At 50.2% G+C, this 20,518-nt stretch overlaps 1 protein-coding gene across 1 annotated transcript in view; it reads right to left on the bottom strand.

The window, feature by feature from the left end:
* The window catches only part of JDP2 (Jun dimerization protein 2), a gene marked incomplete at both ends in the record, with an annotated part of 31,261 nt that extends 12,182 nt beyond the window's left edge, over positions 1-19,079 (bottom strand). The window contains one exon of the mRNA XM_080708255.1: positions 18,879-19,079. Within this exon, the coding sequence (XP_080564381.1) occupies positions 18,879-19,079 (201 nt within the window). The remainder of the gene's footprint in view (positions 1-18,878) is intronic.
* Positions 19,080-20,518: the final 1,439 nt, after the last annotated feature.

Here is a 20,518-nt window from a genome sequence, read left to right as displayed (position 1 = left end):
CTTGACCAGAGGCTGACGGTAGAGCGAACAGGCAAAAGACATGCCCGGGGAAGGGGCTATCTTGATCATCTTGATCCCTGTCCTTGGGGCTCACGATAGATACCCCTGAACTTGTCCTGAAGCTTCCTCTTTGGGCCTGGAGAGTCTGAGAATGTTTCTGCCACTTGCAGAGAGATGCCTGGGTCACCAAGGCTCTCCCATGCGAAGGCAGTGGGTGCCAGGTGATAACGGAGGAGAAGACGGTCCCCAGTGACCTAGGAGAGAAACCCTTCCCAGAAGTAATGTTTCGAGAACCAACTGTTGGAAGACTGGCAGAACCTGGAAGCAGAAGGGCCGGTACACTGCAGCCCTAAAAAGCCAACAATGGGTACCCAACAGGGAGGGATGAGGGGAATGAATACCCCAAACGCTCCCTCCCCTACTGGTGCCTGCCATGGCCAAGCTAGAGTGGTCCACTGTGACAGGCCGCCTGGGGCACACAGCAGGGTGGAACCGGAATGGGTCTGATGGGCAAGAGAATAACCCATCCTGACTCTACCTGAGGCCCGCACAAGCCCACCACAGCACTAACCCCGTGAGGGCTGGCAGGCGAGAGGTCGGGCCTGTAGAGGGGCCGCAGCAGCTCAGGTCTCGCACAGCACAGATTGGCCTCACTCCAGAGCTTGTTAGAAATGCAGGCCTCAGCCGGGCATGGTGGGCACACTTGTAATCCCCGCATTCGGGAGGCTGAGACAGGAGGATCGCGGTTCGCAGACAGCCTCAGCTACTTAGTGAGGCTCTGCAACTCAGTGAGACCCGGTTTCAAAATAAAGAATAAAAAATAGGGCAAGGGGTGTAGCTTGGAGGTCGAATGCCCCTGGGTTCCATCCCCAGACCCACAAAAAAAAAAAAAAAAAAAAAAAAGAAATGCGGACCTCGAACCCACCCAAACCTATGGAACTAGAATCTGTCGTCTGAATCCCAGGTGACTGGCGTGCACAGGAAGTTTGCTCAGGAGGCCAGTAAGGGCTGCAAACAACTTTCCCCAATCCCCACCCCGTTGTCCTCATTTCAGTAAACACCACTTGGTTATTCAACCAAAACACAACCCAGGAGTTAGCCTTAATCCCTCACACAGTCATTCAGAAGGCTGCAAGGATTCCACCTGCAAAACCCATCTCTCAGCTGGCAGCCGTCCACCCACACCACCCACACATCTCAGTTCTTGTGGCCTCTGCCCTGGGCCAGTCCCCAGCCGGGCCCCCACCCATACCCTAGACCGCTGCTGTGCTCCCTGGGGCTCTCCTTTGCAGAAGTGTTAGTCAGCTCCTCTGCTTAAAACTCTCCATGGCTCTCATCACATATGGAAGAAACTCCAGGCTGCTTCCCGGGACCCACAGGCTGAGAAGACCCGGCCGCCAGCCCTTCCAGCCTTCCCTCACTTGAATTTTTTTTTTTTTTTTTTTTTTGGTACTGGGGGTGGAACCCAGGGGCTTTTCTACCTCCAGGCTATATTCTGAGACCTATTTTATAATTTATTTGGAAACAGGGTCTCACTAAATTGTTGAGAGCCTTACTACGTAGCCAAGGCTGGCTTCAAACCTATGCGAGCGATCCTCCTGTCTCAGCCTCCCAAGCGCGGGGATTACAGGCGTGCGCCACCACGCCTGGCTTTATAACCTGGCTCTTTTCTACCCTGAACTCCAACAACAGGGCAAGTTCCTCCCTGTCCCTGGGCTTTGCACTGGGCTGTCCTCTATGCTAGGACTTCCTGATGAATGCTTCACTGACCACCCTAATCTAAAGCAATACTAGCTGGGCACTTGGAAGGCTCAGACAGGTTGGGGGCGAGAGGTTGCAAGTTCAAAGCCAGCCTCAGTCCCTCAGTAAGACCTTATCTCAAAGTAAAAAATAAAGAGGCTGTGGATATAGCTTACTGGTAGGATGCTCATGGGTTCAATCCCCAGGACCACAAAAAAATTAAATAAATAATATAAAATAATTGTGCCTTCCCCACCCCATTATCACCTCTCTGTTTATTTCTATCCAGGTGCATTTCACTAACTGCACTTCCTTTTCCAGGCATGCGTCTGCCTGCCACTTGTCAATCTCCCCTAGGAATCTTAATTATTTGATATAAATATCACCACTATCATCTCCCAGCAACCAGAGCTGAGCACAGCACCAAATGGGCCTTCAATGAATATTAATGTCATGTTAAGTAAATCAAGGAATTTACTTCCCCATCTCCGTAAACAATCTAGGACAGACTTATTATCCTCCCTTCTTTTATAGATGAGGAAACCAGGGACCGCGCGGCCACTGTGATGGCCAGCGACACCACAGGATCCAGCCCAGGTCTTTGGCCCGAGGCCCTTGCAATCCTGGTCTTCTGCAGGTGGCCTCCGTGTACGCCCCACAAGCGTAACAAGTTCACTGGTCTCTCCAACTCTGTCCTCAGGATGGGAACGCAAATCGACAGCAGAAGCTTCCAACTCTAATGACTATCATCATTTTGCTTTTTCCTACTTGGGTCTTTTTAAGTAAAAAACAAAAACTGCTTACAGCACAATTAACACAAATGTGTAACCTTAAACTACGCTATTAAAGGAGGGGGCCCTGCCGGGCGTGGTGGCGAACGCTTGTAATCCCCGCGCTTGGGAGGCAGAGACAGGAGGATCGCGCAGGTTCGAAGCCAGCCGTGCTGGCTTAAGAGACCCTGTTTCCAAGTTTAAAAAAATATATAAAATAGGTCTGGGAGTGTAGCCCTAAGGGCTTCCAAGAACCCCAGTACCACCAAAAAAAAAAAAAAAAAAGGAGGGAGCCCCACCTAAGTCTCACCCCGGTCACGTTTCTCAGGTCCCATCTGCAGGCACAGCTCTGCCGCGGTGGCAACAGCAGCCCAGATGTGACTCTGAATTCTGACATTTCATAAGCATTTTCAAAATTATATCTTGCGAGATTCTCCAAGGGACAGAACAAGAAAAGGGGAATAACACATTCAACCCACAGCTCTGGAAATACAGAAGCTGTCACTTGGACAGAGAAATACGGGAAAAGAGCAATACAGTAGGTGGCAAGAGAGAGCGAGAGAGAGCACAAGCGCAGGCCCAGCACTTCCTAGCGGCGCAGAGGCACGAAGCGTTCACCTCCAGCTGAGAGCTGCGAGTGGGCAGAGAGAGGCAGGCTCCTCTGCGACTCAGGGTGTCAGGGTTGACAGCATGGGACTGGGAGCCCAGGACTGAGCTCCCCAGAAACCCTGCTGCAGACAGGCGGTGGGCTCCTGGGCCAGACACTCATTACGGGAAGGCCTGGAGGCCTGTTGCACTAGTCCCAAGCTGGAACTCGGAGGGTTCTCCAGACACAGCTTCCCTGCCCGCCTCCCCAGGTGAGCACTCACGCCCTCCTGGGCCCGCAAGACCTGGGGAGAGGGAGGAGTGGGGTGGGACAGCCCTGTTGCCTCCAAGCTGGCCCTGGCCTGGTGCCTCCAGGCCCACAACAGCACCACCCCATGAAGGAGCCACATTTCAACACCAGGGACCCATGAGCACCCTGGGAAGTAAACACCCAAATGCCAAACATACCAGACATTCCCCCACATAAACAAGCTGCTCTGAGCCAGAAGCTGTGGTCCCTCCCTCCATCTCAACAAAGTAGGGCAGTCCAGGGTGGGACCCTGGCCAGGCCCACAACCTCCTCTGCCTCCAGTAGGGAGGAATGAGGAAACCCGGGGGGCCTTCGGCCAGTGTCCTCGCTGACCTCCTGCTGCCCACAAGCCAGGCCCTTCACCAGCACCTCCCAGGGGCAGAGCTATTGGAACTGTCTGCCCTTGCGTCTCTCCCGTCTCTTCTAGTCAGAGGCCTGAGCTGCTTCAGGGAACAGTGGGCCGGGCTCTAAGAAAGAAACTGAGACATACGGTCAGTCTGAGGCTGGAGTTGCAGCTGGAGTCACCTCCAGGAGCCAGCAAGTCATTAATCGGGAGTGAAGGAGGAGCGTAGCCCCCACCCTACCCAGGGAGGGGACCCCGGCCAGCCCCACCCCAGCTGAGGTGCAGCCTCAGCGCTGCCAAATCTTCTAAATGTTTAAGACTGGCTGAAAATATGAATTTCTAAAGTAAAATCTCCCAACTTTGAATGTTGACAACTGATTCCATTCTGAAAGGAACACAGGAACACAGATGATCCAAACAGCACGTGTGTGGGCTGCATGGCCCGGGTGGCCAGACCAGTCATGACCTCCGGACCCAGGGGCCCCTGCAGGGTCAGCGGTCAGAAGCCTGGTTCTAGTCACCTCAGCGCGCTGCTCTGGGCCTCTCCAGACCTTTACTCCAGACAGTAGCTCCGGCTTCTGACCAGCTTTCACACACTTCTGAGGGGTCGAGGTGGATCTGGGGGCCTTAGAGTACACATGAGGAACAGCAGCTCAGCAAGTGAAGGAAACGTCAGCCTGAAGGTACCAGACCAGGAAGACAGAGACCCAACTCCCTCCTGCCAGCCTGCCTGCCATATAGTTGTTTGGAATAAAACCTCCTGAAGTCACTTCTAGCTCCAACCTGCAAGACCAGTGTTAACTTTATGGCTGGGGAGGAAGCAGGCTGTGGGAGGATGTATTCCACCCCTTTTTAAGAGGAGGCAAGCACCCTGGCCCAGAGATTACTAAACTCATCAATATAGTCCCCAAGACAGATCCTAGACCAATCGAGGGGAGCAGTAGTAGCCTCAGGTACAATCAGGGGCATTGAATAAAAATAAGGTGGGGTGTGAAGGTGTTCACAGGGGTGCTAAGTCATTTTTTTACTAAAAGAGGGCCATAAGCCAATAAGCTTAGGAATCTATGATCCTAGACCCTTCCCTAGGTTTTACACATGGGTAAACTGAGTACCAGGGGAGGAAAAGGCTTGAGGCTCATGGTTGAGGGCAAGGCCTGGTTCCTATGGGACAGGTTCAAAGAACACTGCTGACTTCATCCTCCTGGTTCTGCTGGCTGTGCTAACCTAATTCCAGGTCCTCTGACTTACCTCGCAGTCTCTTGCCCGGAACCCGCTTCCTACCTTCCCAGGCCCATCCCTGGGCTTCTGTTTTCTCACTCCATATACATGACCTCTAGCTCATTTCATCTGCTCCTGCAGGGGCACTTCCACCTGTCCAGAAATGCCAACCAAATGTTTATTTTCAGACCCTCACATCCAGCTGCCACCTGGATGCTCCACGTGGATGTCTCGATGTCTCTTAGCCCCTCACAGCTATTTATCTGCCACTGGCTCCTTCATCTCTATTCTCCACTCCAGCTGGCCCGCTGCCCATCCATTCCCTGGAGTTAGAAACTCAGGCCTCACCCCTCACCTGCCTTTCTCCTTATCTCCAACTCTGAACACAGAGGCGAACCGATTTCATACCCCAAATCATGCTCAGCCTTGCTCCTCACTGCCGCTCACCAGGCTCTCTGCTCACCAGGCTCTCTGAACCGGCATGGCCATCCTCCATCCTGATGATCTCGGAAGGATCTTTCCAAAATGCAAATATGAATGACCCAGTTACTGGCCTTTGGAGGAGGTGGGTGGTTCTTCTTACCTCTCAGCAAGACAAAGCATCTCTCTGACCTTGACCCTCCCAACCCACCTCTCCACTGGAAAACCCTTCTGGGTTAAGAGAACCTATAACACAATAGGCTGCCTGGTGTGGGGCTGGTTTATATGAACAGAACGGGGAAGGGCCATTCTCTCAAAAAGCAAGGGAGAATAGCCCGGTTGCACTGCTAAGAAAAGACAGTATTGTGCTTGGAACAAAGCCTGAAAAATCCTGCTGGGCAGGGTGACACCCATTTGCGGATGGCCCTGCTAGGGAAAAATATGTTACCATGAAAGCAAGAAAGGGTCCAGGAAAAATCACCTTGGCACAGGCAGAAAACCTAGCATCCAGAAGGAAAAGAGATGATAGCTGCCGGGAAATCCTTTGCCAGAGAAAAGCTACTTGGAGAATGATGAGTTTTGTTGAAATGTGTGTATTTCTGGCTTGTTTCCTATTTAGGGTTCTAGTGGGGTCTGGTTTTCTGCTAGACAATCATTCTATTTTATTGCCCAATGGACAAATCTTCAAAAGACAAGAAGAGAAACAGTACTCCCTCAAGGACTTTCCCTGCCCCCCAAAAGACAGGTAAGAAGCAGAATATATATATCTGACAGAGAAAACCCCATTTTCTTCTCTAGGAGTTATAATCTAGTTAAAACTGATCCTTGAACCAGGACAGCAAAGGGTGTAATATGCCTGGATTACACTGGCTCAAAAAACAGAGAGAAGAGCTTCTCCTGCAAAGCACTCTTACTACAATTAAATGAAAATGCGGTCGTTGCACTGAATATTTATGAACAGGGCTCTTCTGAAAGCCCCGAGTTGGCCGGAGTAGGAGATCATTTCAAGTGCCATCCTATTAGAGCCTCTGGAAGTCATTTGTCTTTCATCATGAAGGTGAAAAACAAGGTCCTTGGCTTAATTATTCTCCACCAAGGCAGTTCCCGTTTAATCTGTATGCAGGGTGTGCTGTTGAAACAGGGATTTGAGCCCATTTCTTTTAGACACAAGGCTAACAGATAACAGACAAATCACTGGGCAGAACAGCGACCTCTACATGGAGGGTGCTGCATGCCCACTTATAATAATCCCACTGAAGTGACATAGCCAAATGAGTTCCCCACCAGGTAGACCTGGCCTGGAGGATGGAAGAGTGATTTTTTACTACAGGTGATACAGGTAAAATATTTGAGTGCAATGCAAATTCAGAGAGGGGGTAGGGAAGGACTTGCCCACAATGAGGCAGAGGAGATGGAGCAGAGAGCCCCCATGCCCTTGCCAAAGGTATGGGGCAACTCCCCAGTTCGTGTGTGTGTGTGTGTGTGTGTGTGTGTGTGTGTGTGTGTGTGTGTAACCCAGGGGCTTTACTACCTCCAGGCTATGCTCCCAGACCTATTTTATTCTTTATTTGGGAACAGGGTCTAAGTTGCTGAGAGCCTCACTAAGTAGCTGAGGCTGGCTTTGAACCTGTGAGATCCTCCTGTCTCAGCCTCCCACTGGGATTATAAGCGTGCCCAGCCACTCCCCAGCTCTCAGATCCCAACAGCCAAGAACAGGTCAGGAACAGCAAATGCAGGCTTCTTTGGCATCAGAACCGTTTATCTGATTCTCCCTTCTAAAACAACAAAGGAGCCAGCTATCTGTTAGACCTGCGGCTGAATTAATTGGGAGGTTCCTTAGGATGCGGACACTGGCAATGCCATGCTGAAAATCTCAGGACATAAAGAAGTTGGAAGCTGGGACTCAGAGAGGGGCTCATGCAGTGCACACGCTCAGGTACTAATGCATTAATGAATACCCAGTGGATGGCAGAACCATCCAGGAAACCGGAGATAAGTTTGAAGAAAAATGTTGTTTTAGATCCTTGTAACCATCTTCAGATAGGATCTCTGACAGCCAGAGCTGGAAGGCACGATCAGCTCATCTAAACATTTGGAAAGAAAGCATGTGAACCCCTGGAGGGTCCATTGCATCATGGATTTCTGGGCCCTACCCTGTTCAGCAGCTGCTTCAGTAGGTTAGGCCAAGACTCAGGAACCTGGCACTTCAAACAAGCTCTCAAATACCAGCGCCACTGGTCTGTGGACTCACTTTGAGGGGCACGGATATCAACCGTTGGATTTTGGATTGGTTTCAGCAGTAGGGGCCTCTTGAATTCGAATGATACCATAAAATACTAAACTTAGATAATGGCAGGATTTTATTCAAGGGTTTACAATTTGCATCATACACTCATTATAGGCATTCAGTGAGAACAATAAGGTGTGTTTTGATGGATCTAAAACGTTCAACTCAGAGGTCACATGGGATAGTTGCAGGTTTCTGATAGCCTCGGCATGCAAATTATTTCAGCATGCAAATTACTTCTGTCCTTTGTTTTTCTTGGACAGGCAGATCACTACTTAGTTACAAATGGTAGGCAGGCAGGTAGGCGGGTGGATTATGCATCGTCAGCTGCCTTGCACTCTCGGGATGTGGGATGCGCATGAGTTAAAGATGAGTTTCAGGAAAGCTTTGTTCTGCAGTCTGCAAAATAGATTAGCCTGGTACCAGAGATCACCTTGGTGCGCTCTTCAAGGTGTTAGATTTGATAACTAATAGGTGCGAGCAGGTATGTGGGTCTTGCTTTCTTTTAAATAGGAGAGATAAAATTGTGTTTTAAAAATGAGACCCTGGCAGATGAATTCATCTCATTGGCCTCGGTTCCATAACAGCTAATGGTACCAATAATGCCTATCTCGCAGGGTTTGGGGAGCACATCAGAGAGTTCTTGTCTGCAAAAGAAGTTTGCAAACCATAAAGTGCACTGCCTGGATAAGCCACCTATCCTGAACACAGATGTCCTCGCCCCTTCAAAGACCTAGCCTGGCCAGGCATGGTGGTGCACACTTGTAATCCCAATACTTGGGAGGCTGAGACAGGAGGATTGCAGGTCGCAGCCAGACTCAGCTACTTAGTGAGGCTCTCTGCAACTTAGTGAGGCCCTGTTTCAAAAATTAAAAATAGAGCTAGGGGTGGAGAATAGTGGAATGCTCCTGGCTTCAATCGCTAGTACTACATGCACACGCACAAAAAGACCTAGTCTGGTGGGCAGGTTAGAAGCGCTTGCCAGCCTTGCCCAGATCAAATGCATCAGAAAGCTCTCTAGGGCATTCTGAAGAGTCGCAGTTAGAAACCACTGTTCTACACCCAATATTCCCTTTGCAGTTCTCTACTGGGTCTGTCAGATGCCTCTCTTTGCTTCTGGATGCCTACTAGAAATAAAAAGGGAAAAAGAGAAAGCAACCCTAAGCAGACCTGACTCCTTCACTGTCCCTGGCCTCAAAGGGGGATTTGATGAATAGCCAATGCTACTAATTATGGAGAGTGCGACACACTGGGCGATCTGCTGCATTATCCTTCTTACTCCTCCCCAGATCCCTGGAAGCCAGATGTTCTTCTTCCCCGTTTTAAAAACAGTTTAATTGAGATAAAATTCACCCACATCATACAATTTTGCCAGCTGACATATACAATTCAACAGCTTTTTGTGGTGTGTGTGTGTGTGTTTTACTAGGGATTGAATCTGGGGGCATTTTACTTCTGAGCTAAACTCCCCAGCCTTATTTTATTTATTTTTATATGTACGTATTTTTATGTATGTATGTAAGTATGTATATATGTTATGTATGTAGGTATGTATTTTTGTGGTACTGGACTAGCTCTGAGCTACACCCCCAGCCCTAGTTTTTAGTCTTTTTATTTTTGAAACAGGCTCTCACTGAGTTGCGAAGGGCCTCACTAAGTAGCTGAGACTGTCCGAGAACCACAATCCTCTGGTCTCCGCGCCTCCCCAATGCTGGGATTACAAGTGTGCGCCACCACGCCCAGCTTTATTTATTTTTTAACACAAGGTCTCATTAGGTTGATGAGAGTCTCACTACTTGCTGAGGCTGTCCTTGAACCTGTGATCTTCCTGTGTCAGCTTCCAAAATACTGGGATTAGAGGCATGAGCCACCATGCCTGGCCAACAGCTTTTAATATATACACGGATGAGCTGGGCGTGGTGGCGCACGCTTGTAATCCCCGCACTTGGGAGGCTGAGACAGGAGGATTGCACAGGTTCGAAGCCAGCCTCAGCTACTGAGTGAGGCTCTCAGCAACTTAGTGACCCTGTTTCCAAACTATTTTCCAAAGTGACCGTACCATTTTACATTCCCACTAGTAGTTTATTATTACAACTCTTCTACACCCTTATCAATACTTGTTATCCTCTCTTTCCTATTATGAACATCCTAGTGGGTGTGAAGCAGCATATCACTGTGGTTTTGATTTGTATTTCCTTAATAGCTATTGATATTAAGTATTTTTTCATGCGCTTATTAGCCATTTATATATTTTCTTTGAGGAAATGTATATCAAGGCCCTTTGCCCATTTTTCAACTGGGTTGTCTTTTTATTATTCCTTTGTAATCATTCTTTATATATTCTAGTCACAAGTCCTTTATCAGATCTATGATTTGCAAAACTTTTCTCTCATTCTGTGGACTGTCATTTTATACTTTATGCCCTTTAAATCACAAAAGGTGCCAGCCTCAGCTATTTAGTGAGATGCTCTGCAACTTAGTGAGACCCTGTTTCAAAAAAAAAAAAATAAGAATTAGGGCTGGAGGTGTAGGTTGAAAGTAGAATGACCCTGGGTTCAATCTCTAGTACCACAAAAAAAAAAAATCACAAAAAGTTTTAATTTTGATGGTGTCCAACTGATCTACTTTTTATTTTGTTGTCTGTGTCCGGGTGTCATATCTAAGAAACCACTGTTTAATTCAAGGCCATAAATATTTATAGCTGTTTTCTTCTAAGAGTTTTATAGTTTTGGCTCTTAAATTTGTCTTTGATCCATCCTGAGTTGGTTTTTGTTTATAGTTTGAGGCAGAGGTTTATCTTCCTCCATTTTTATTTTAAATTTCCTTTCAGGGAAACAAAAACAAAATAAATACAATCTTTTACTGAGTATAAAATGAGTCAATGTTGGGGAGTGAAATACCATATTTATAAGTGCAACCCCAACCATTACACTAGTCAGAGCTTTCTGACTACAGGAAGTCCTTGAGATGCCTGGGTTTGCATTATAATCTAAAACTTGCACTAAGGTTTTCTCATCTCTGGCCCACTGTGGTGACTTCTCCCCAGATCTTCCTCCCAGATGGCACTAATTAGACCTCTGTGCTTTTCAGACGTGTGGACTATTTACCTCATCACCTCTAGGAGCGGGGCCCGTGTCTCCAGCAACCAGAACCAGGAGGTGTCTGGGGAATCCATTTTGTGGACCCCTTCCCTCACCCCTCCGTAGCTTCCACTCTGATCTGGATTATTTGAGATCTGGGAGTTGTTGCCGTTGGATCCGGCATGTCCCTCAAAGGCTCATGGTTGAAGGCTCGGTAATATCTGGTAGCACTAATGGAGGAGGTAGACACTTTAGAGGGTGGAGCCTTGTTGGAGAAGGTAGGTTTCTGGGGGCATGCTCTTGAAGGGGACATCTTATTCTCCCTCCCTCTGTCTGTCTCTCTCTGCTTCCTGGCCACCATAAGGAAGAGAGCTCTGTTCCACCACTTGCTCCCTGCCATAATGTTCTGCTTCACCACAGACCCATACATAATGCAGCCAAGTGGACTGAAACCTCTGAAAATAATGAACCCAAAGGACTTTTTCCTCCTTTAAGTTGTTTTTCTCAGCTACTATATCACAGCAATAGAAAGCCAACTGACATAGTAGTCAAGTTTGAAGCATAATCTGGTATTCACTCTCTTGTCTTACATTTGAGAGTCAACTACCTAACTTCCTTCTTCTTTATTGCTGACCTGGGCAATTTCCCACAGAACTAAAAATCCTCCCTGCATCTACATGACCTTGTGTTTTATTTCCTCCCCTGTTTTTATAAGGGAGAAAATTGAAGCTCAAAAGTCCACTGATCTCTCCAGAGCCAAACTATTCCAATGTAGTATCTTGCTTTGCTGCGTGGATTCCAAAAAGCCCAGGGTCCTTTTCTTTGTTTGTTTTTGTACTGAGGACTGAACCCAGGGACATCCTACCTCCGAGCTACACCCCCAGCCCTTCTTATTTATTTTTTATTTTGAAACAGGATCTCACTAAATTGCTGAGGGCTGGGTTGTGGAGGCCAGGGAGAAGGGCTGTGGGGGCACACTATGGAGGTGGCTGTCATCCAGAGCACGTCCATGTACTTAGTAAAGGGGACCCTGCAGCCACAGAGCAGGGCACGGCCTTGGGAGGAAGCACACAGCCCTGAGGTATAGCTATGGACAGCAGAGGCCCGAGACCACACTCCCGGCACCTCCACAGCCTGCCTGAGTCCGTCTGTATATCCTTCTAGGTTTTTATGCTCAGACTTCAGGCCAAGTTGCTTTGTGCCTTTGGGATGCTCCACTGTCCATCCAGGTGAGTCTCACCTGGGAGAGGACTCCGTTTCCCAATCAGAGCCCATGTTGCCAGTGGATCTGGGGACACCAGGGTTAGAGGACTGGCACTGATTGGAGAGGCTGCTTCACAGGACTGCTGAAAAGCAGGTGGTTGGTGGGAATTCAGCAATGTCCTTACCCACACAGGAAACAAGATAAGGGTCACACAGGCAGCTGAGGGGGCAGCAGAGGGCCGGAGAGCCTTCCCGCTCACACCTCATGAAGACGCAGCTGCGTCTAAGCTGTGTGAACAACCAGCACCAGGAAGCTCAGCCGGCTTCCTAGATCCTCGGCCACAGCTCAGCGCCAAGGCCCAGGCTGCCAGTGAGAGTGATTCACTACAAACGCACCCGGTCCCAGCCAAGATTTACAGGCTTGATGCGCTGTAGTCAAGGTCATCTTTGCACAGGGCGCCTCACTGAACCGTCTCGATAAAGCTCTATGAGTTCCAGCTTCCGTGTTCAACAGATGAGGATGCTGACTGATGCGCCGAAGGTTGCACCGGGACGAGTGACAGAGCCAGATTTTGAACCTGGAAGCTTAAACTCGAGCCTAGCGCTCCTCCCAGGCCCCAGAGACAGCCCTCTGCCTAAGCAGCCAGGACGGTGCTCTGCTCCCAAGACACCTGGGCGCTTCCAAACATACAGGCAGCCCACAGCCCAGCATCTCCAGGGGCAGGGGACCCTCCAGGAAATGAAAGCCGAAAGAACGAGCTGTTGAATCAATTATAAAAAGCAACTCACATAATCAACACATTTGAAAAGTGAATTACAACCCTGCTCTGTGTGTGTGTGTGGTGTGTGTGTATTACTGGGGATTGAACCCAGGGGCGCTCTGCCTCTGAGCTATACCCCTCAACCCTTTTTATTATTTTATTTTGAGACAGGGTCTTGCTCGGTTCCTGAGGGTCTTGATACATTGCTGAAGCTGCCCTTGAGCCTGCGATCCTCCTGTCTCAGCCCCCAAGTACTGGGATCACAGGCATGTGCCACCATGCCTGGCTACAATCCTACCTTACATGTACATGTCTTAATAGCCAGGAATTCATTTCATTACCATAGCAATTCTAAGAGGTTGGTACTACTATATTTCCGTACCTTAAGATGGAAACTCTGAGAAACAGCCACGGGACTCATTCAACTTTTCTTTGTTATGGTAGTGAGGATTGAACCCAGGGGCATTCTACCTCTGGCTATACCCTCAGACCTATTTTATTTTTGATTTGGAAACAGGATCTCACTAAATTGCTGAGAGCCTCACTAAATTGCTAAGGCTGGCCTCAAACCTGAGATTCTCCTGTCTCAACCTCCCACGTACTGGGATAATGGGCATGCCACCACGCCCAGCTGTCAACTTTTGATTCAAAATTGTTTGATTTCTGCTGAGAACATAAGGATTCAGCCACATCCCTACTGCCATTTCTAAGGGCCCCTGTTCTAGGCCAGCGGCAGGTGTGACCAACCAACAATTGTAAATAATAGCTCCAGAGCCCTCTGAACAAGATTCAGACCCACAGGGGCCAATGTCAAGCACACTCGTGGCGGCCAGTCCCGATCACTCACTCTCTCTCAAACTTAATCGTTCAAAAACAAAAAAGCGAACCACTTTTAGAAACGTGCCAGCCAGTGACAACACTAAAGTGGAAATTCAGAATTTCAAAGAAAGGACAGACCGGGTCTTTCTGCCAACCAAATACAAGACCAAAAAAAGGCATCCAAGCCCAGAGGAAGAAAACCAATCTATTCCAAAGAGCCACAAATTAAAAGCCAATTATGTAAGGCTTGCTAAAAGATGTCAGTGGGCACTTGTTCATTTCAAGTCACTAAAAAACACAGGCAAACTTGGGCCAATGTTCACCCAGCATATCAACTGATTGGGGCAACTTTTTACGTTCAGGCTACCAAGGTGGATGAATGTTTTGGTCTCTTTAATGAAAAAAAAAAAAGTTTTGGGAAACCACCTGCAGCCAAGGAGGAACCATTTTCTGGCTACCTGATGGCCCACCAATTCCAATTTGCCCTTCACCCAAAGATAGAAACTCTCAGAATGTTCCACCGGGCCCTGGAGAAGTCAGAAAGTCATCAGTGTGAAATCCGTGGACAGCTCCATGTCCTCTCCTGCTCTGAACCTGATGAGAACGTGCTGCTAATCACCAGGCGAGGTATGTGCAGGAACCTGCGCCCAGCTGGAAAGGGCAGGGGCTGATGGCGCGCACACTGTCCCTCGAGGTTAACCCTTCAGCATGGGCCGACCAAGCTCAGCAGAGCCTGAGGACAGGGGTAAGTCCTTTAGAGTAACCTTCCCAGAGCACCTGAGTAATCTCCGTGCTACCGAGTAAATAAGTAGATTTCCTAAACTCTACCCTCAGACAGTCTGGTGCCAATGGCCTGGGGTAGCATCCAGATAACTATATCTTTACAAAGTTTCCCAAGCTGTTTGATGGTCAGTCAAGTTTGAGAATGATTGGTTTGATTTTCGTTGTGTTCTCTCTTTTCTGCCTGAAGTCATTTAAATTCAGAAACAGAAAACTGATGGCACAAAAACAGGGTAACAATCAAGGGACAGGAAGTTTAAGTCACTTCCCAAGTTGACACACATAATAATGTCCAGACCAATAAGCAGGTATAAAACATACCATCCATGAGAGGACCCAAATGCAGTCCAGTAGAAATCCAGTGGACGCAAGATGTAGTCCCTGCCCTTGGGTCAGCCACGAACACAAACCCGGGCTGTGACGCAGAGAGCGAGAAGTGGGCCAGGTACGAGGCCACAGGGAGCAGTGGGGATGTGGTGAAGACCACCCGGGACGCAGAGGGCAACGGCTCAGCTCCAGCCTCCTGCTGCATGCATGCAAGGACAGGGACACCCCACGAGGGTGGCCAGATAGTCCATCTCCTGCTTTTAAATATAGCAACTCATTCAGTGAGAGAGAGAGAGAGAGAGAGAGAGAGAGAGAGAGAGAGAGAGAGAGATTGACTGATTAGGAATAGGAAAGAAGGAAGGGGGAAAAGGAGCAAGGGAGGGAGGGAGGAAGAAAGGAATTGTCTGGACCCAGTGAGAACCAAACAAGCTTGATTCATCTCGCGGCTGATGCTGGCCTTGGAGTGAGTTTACAGCCTCTTTCCTGAAAGGCCACCAGACCAGCCGCCTTTGAACTCTTAAGCCCTTGGAGCAACAGAGTGGCCCAGCGGTGGGGTCCTGTCTGCTAGGGTAGGCAAGTGCCCGGCATGTGGCTGAGTGTGCCAGGGTGAGGCTCCTGTCCTCCCTCCCCTCCCTACAGAAAATACATTCTAGGCCCTGACACCGGGGACAGATGATCTGGGCAGGGCTGAGGCCTTCGGGCCAGTAGGGACTGGATGGTTCAGCTGTAAGAGGCTGCAGGACAGAAAGCGAAGGAAGGAAAAAGCTGGAAAAAGGCAGAGGGCGAAGCTGCCTTGAAAAGGAATAATGGAAAGGAAAGAAGAGAAAGACAAGAAAGAAGCAAGAGCCCTAAAAGTCCCATCACCCAGCCTCGCGTGTCCACAGAGTCCCTGGTGACCATGGGAGTACGCATCTCGTCTCTGTCTATCCCATTGGGCTGCCTGAGTTTTCCTCACAGGACTGACCACTACCTGGCCTTCTGCACTGTATATTAATTTGCTTCTTATTTTGACGGCTCTCACTACAACATATAGCTCCAAGAGGGGCATTCTGCCTATTTCCTTCCTACTTCTGGTCCCAGTTTCCGGCACAGTGCTTGGTAAGTAGTAGATTGTTTAGCAAATGGACCACAGGCACGCAGCACCAAAACAGTTTAACACTATTTCTCAACCCCATAATACTAACATCAGCACAAAGCACTTCAAAACTCACAAACATGTTGCTTAGGTTAATTCCTCTGATTTTCTTTTACTGAACCCCTTCATGCGTTTGGACACAGCCCAGAAGATAAGCAGGCTCTGCGAGGCAGACAACCCAGGAGCCCGCTGTGCCCGTGCCTGCACAGCAGCCTGGCCTGCGCTCTCTTGGGGTCTGGGAGACGGGGCTGCAGAACTGCAGGGCTCAGCACTAACCTGGGCTGTGTCATCAAAGTGCGCAAGCGCTCCGGGGCCAGGTTCATCTGGCACGCAGATCTCTGGTTAAGCTTGGAAGGGCCACGGACAGGAGACAGCATGGCTGAGGTTAAGGCTTTGGCACTTAAGTCATGCTGCCTGGGTTCACTCTCCAGCAGGTGACCTAGGACTTCTCTTAGCCTTGTTGACCTCATCTGTAAGGAGACTCTATCAACACCAATAAGGACTTTGTAGGGCCCTTGTGTGGGAGAAATGAGGCACTTTACACAGTGCCTAGTACCGTGCCTTCGGCCAAGCCGAGGCAAGAGAGATAGGGTGGTGACGTCAGAAGCACTGCCATCCTTACTCAGGCCCCAGCCCTGCCACGACGCAGCAGCATGACCCGAAGTCACTCAGCCTCCTTCCTGGACCTCAAACTCCTCCTCCCTAATATGGACAACCTGGTCCCCAGCATTGAGTAAAGAATAAACAACATTGTGCGGGTTAAACACTCGGCACTGGGCTGGGTATATATTGAATGTCTAATCGACTTGAGTTTGGAAGTTTGTACCTTATTGTTATTCAAGAAACTTTTACTAGTCTAAAAGGCCGATGTGAAAATCCGCTACAGGCAGTTTGCCATATGCAAATATATCTTGGGAACAGAGCTTCATCAGCTGCAAAGTTCCCTCCCGATTCACTTCGGGTTTGAGTTGCTCTGAGCAGAGCTGGCCTGCGCTGGGTCTGACCTGGGAGACGCTTGGAGAAGGGTTCCTAGTGTGGCGCTGCCTCGCCCAGCAGGCGCCCCATCTGCCTCTTCGCCCCCACACGCTGCAGTCTGACGGCGGCAGGAGAGCCAGAGGACATGCAAATCTGCCCTAAAAACGGCTTGTTATTTTCACGGCCTGGATGGTACACGTCTGTGGGTGCCCGTGAGGACAGCGCGTCACTATCGGGTACAACGGCATATGCCACCAGTTTGGGGGTGGCTGCAAAATGCAAAAAATACCCAACCCAAATAAAGGCCTTTTCCCAAAAAGGAAGCTCCTCCAAGGTCTTTTGGGAGGGGGGAAGTGGAAACTCAGCCCCCCAGACCATTGCCAGTGGGGCCAACCCCTGCCCAAGGCACTGGCTCTGTACCCCCACTCCCAGCCCCGGAGCCCCGATGAAACTGCTCAGCTGCAGCCTCTCAATGGCAACTGTTCTCACCCATGACCCAGAGGCAGCTACTTTCAAGTTAAGAGCCTGGGAAGGTGACTGGCAGAGCACCAGAAGAGAAGGGCCCTCCGGAAGGAAAACGGGACACTAACTAAGCCAGGAAGTGCTGTCCACCGCACAGTGGCAATGGACAGTCAACCCAGAAGGACGCAATCACAGTCAACTCTCATCTTGTAGCCGACAGTCTTTAAGTGGGCACCTCCGATGTCCCTAGCCCAGGTGTCTTGAACACAAGAAAGAGGTTGCAGGAGACCAGGCAGTGGAGGTGCAGCTGCTAGTAAGAAGCGCAAAACCAGCAGTGTAGGCCCGAGGCAACAGGGAAGTGGAGGAGCCTGGGCAAACCGGAGAGGAAAAGGCCAGGTGTCGCTCGTTCCCGCCCATTTAGCCACTGCTGTGCCCCACCAGGGCAGCGTGTGACCAGACCCTTCTGGGTTTAATTGAAAATCTGAAGTGAAATGTTGGTTCGAAATGCTTTGAAAATACTATGCAGGCCAAACCAAACATCTGAGAGCCAGATCTAGCGTGCCAGCGGCCAGTTCCCCACCGGCAGCCAAGCCCCCAGAAGCCCTTCTTTGCAGTTTTTCTGGTACTCATGGGGAGAGAGGGAGCTGACCCATAGTTGCACTACACAGCAGCCCCTACCCAGAGACAGTTCACTACTCAGGAGCCCCTTTTCCAGAACCTGCAGCCCTCCGTCCAAGCTCCATCCTGGGGGCAGGACCTCCAGCGGCTGTATGTTTCCCTGTGAGGGTGCTCCAGGATGGGCCTGCTCACAAATGCTGCTCTGCTACCTGCACCTTGCTCTCTCAGGCCTCTAAACAAGCCTCCTGAGGCCCTGGCCAGGGCAGACCTTGGGGCGAATCCCTAGCCCTGGGTGAGTGGCTGGAGCCGGCATGCACTGATACTCAGCCATGCTGGGGACTTCTGCTTCTCACCAGTCCCTGGGGACAAGCTGCCCTTCTGCAAGTAAGGCTAGTGAGAGCTGCAGGTGCCGGGGACGCTGGGGAGCGAGCGGGTTCTCCGAGTGTGAGTCCTGTGCAAACCCCGTCTCAGGCTGATGATGCTGGAGACAGGCGAGGCCTCGCTCTGGCAGCTGCTTGAGGAGGGAGGCCACGCCAGCCTTTCTCCATGTTCTCTCATTCGTCCTCAGACTCGGGCCAAAATGGGTGGATGCAATGATATGACTAATGAAAATAATTTTTAAAGATAACTCTCTCTCTGTCAGCATCCCCTTGTACAGTTTCCAAGACATGTGCACATTTCCATGATCCCTGCTGGTCCTCCCCCCACCCCACCCCTGAGAGGTCGCCAAGACACTATTAGTCATTATCACTCCTGTCGCTCTCCGCCTGTCCCTGGAGGGTCGAGCCTCCTGCCCAAGGCTGTGCCTCGAATGCCCCTTGGTGCTCACACATCCCAGGGGAGCTTGTTAAAATGCAGATTCTGACACAGCACGTCTAGGGTGGGGCCCCTCTGTAACAAACCCAGGGTTGCGTAGAGGCTACCGGTCCTCAGACCACACTTTGAACAGCAAGCCCAAGGCTCCACGGCGCAGTTAGGGCCAGAGCCCGGACTCAGGGTGGGGTCTCCTGCCCGTGGCTCTGCTGGCGCACGGAGGCTCGCTCACCTCACTTTTCACGGGTTGGGTCCTTTTGCCCAGTTTCACCTCCAGGAAGTGCAAAGGCGCGATCATGGCCCCGATGTTGCGGATGTCGGCGTACTTCAGCTCCTCCGTGGTCAGAGCAGAGCTGGGGAGTCCGGTGAGGGGCCCGAGCCCTGGCAGAGAGCCTGCCGTCACGGAAGGGTCTGGGATCTGCCCAGGCATCATAGCAGGAGTGGCAGGCTGGCCTGGAGTGGTGGGAGGAAGCAGACAGGGCGGTCAGCATGAGGCTCCCAGAGGAACTTAAGCCCCACGTTTCACAGGGACCTGTCCCTTCTCTCAGTGTGGCCCCGGGTCCCGTCGCCTCCCAAGTGCTTTTCCTATTAGAGAGGAAACCCTGACCAACTAATTCACTGAAGTCACCCATCCCTGGTACCACCAGAAATATGTGCCCTTTTGTTTTTATGGCAAGGCTTAACCCAATCATGGACCACATCTCCCGGGCATTTGCTCTGTGCCAGTCCCCACAGTAATCCTTCCATTTGCCCTATTCGGCTGAGCCACAGCCCCTGGCATGGAGGAAGAAGCCCAGGTTTAGAGAGGTAACTTGCTCAAGGTCGTGCAGTCACAAATGTTGGGCCTGGGATTCAAATGGCAAAGGATGCCTCGGAAGAGACTGAATTATAACGGTGGAGTCTCGAGCGCCCTCGCACCTGTTTAAGAGGGAGCTATTTTTGGTCTGGCATCGTGCCTCCCCTCAAATCACACATCCTATTCTGCATACTTGTGAAGACGCTCTGAATACAAGATGAAGCAGATCCAAGTTAGGGGTGAGTGTGTGCGCAGCTGATGTCTGTGAGGAAAACACTGAGGCAAAGGAGATGGAATTCGTGAGCGTGTGCGCTCCTGGGGGAGCCTGGAAGATTTCTCCAGGGTCTCTCCGTCCTCAGAACCAATGCAAACTCCAGTTCTGCTTGACCCAAGAGGTTTACAAGGGAAGACAGATGCAGGCATGAAAGAAGGACGCAAATGAGACAGGCTAACACCAAGGCCCTCCTTAGTCTTCCTTCCCTTTACAGGGGGACGCTTGCGGGTGAGAGGTGGTCATTTTTTTTTTTTTTTTTTTTTTTTTTTTGGTGGTACTGGGGTTCCTGGAAGCCCTTCTACCTCCGGGCTACACTCCCAGACCTATTTTATATTTTTGAAACAGGGTCTCTTACGCCAGCACGGCTGGCTTCAAACCTGCGCGATCCTCCTGTCTCCGCCTCCCAAGCGCGGGGATTACAAGCGTGCGCCACCACGCCCAGCGAGAGATGGTCATTTCAAGTCACAGGCAGCCATGAAGAAAGCTTGTCTGCCAACAAAGGCAGGCAACTCAAGTTCTTCCAAGAACTCCTACCCATCCATCCAACCATCCATCCTCCCACAATCCATCATCTATCCAGGCACCCATCCACCCATCTATTTCTCCCTCTCTCCATCCATCCATCTACCCATCCACCCACCCCATACTGACCAGTTCCTGTAGCCAGCACTAGGAATGTGGAAATCAGATATGCACTTTCTAGACCACTCCTGCATTCCACTCTTGGAAATCATTTCTCACTTTTCCCACCTCTCTGCATGGGGTCATAAAACCAAAACCTCCACTGTCTTAGAAATCCCAA

The sequence above is a fragment of the Muscardinus avellanarius genome (assembly GCF_963383645.1).
Source record: "Muscardinus avellanarius genome assembly, chromosome: 12".
Taxonomy (NCBI): Eukaryota; Metazoa; Chordata; class Mammalia; order Rodentia; family Gliridae; genus Muscardinus; species Muscardinus avellanarius.
The sequence above is the reverse complement of the archived record's forward strand: the minus strand, read 5'-3'. Positions and strand labels throughout refer to the sequence as shown.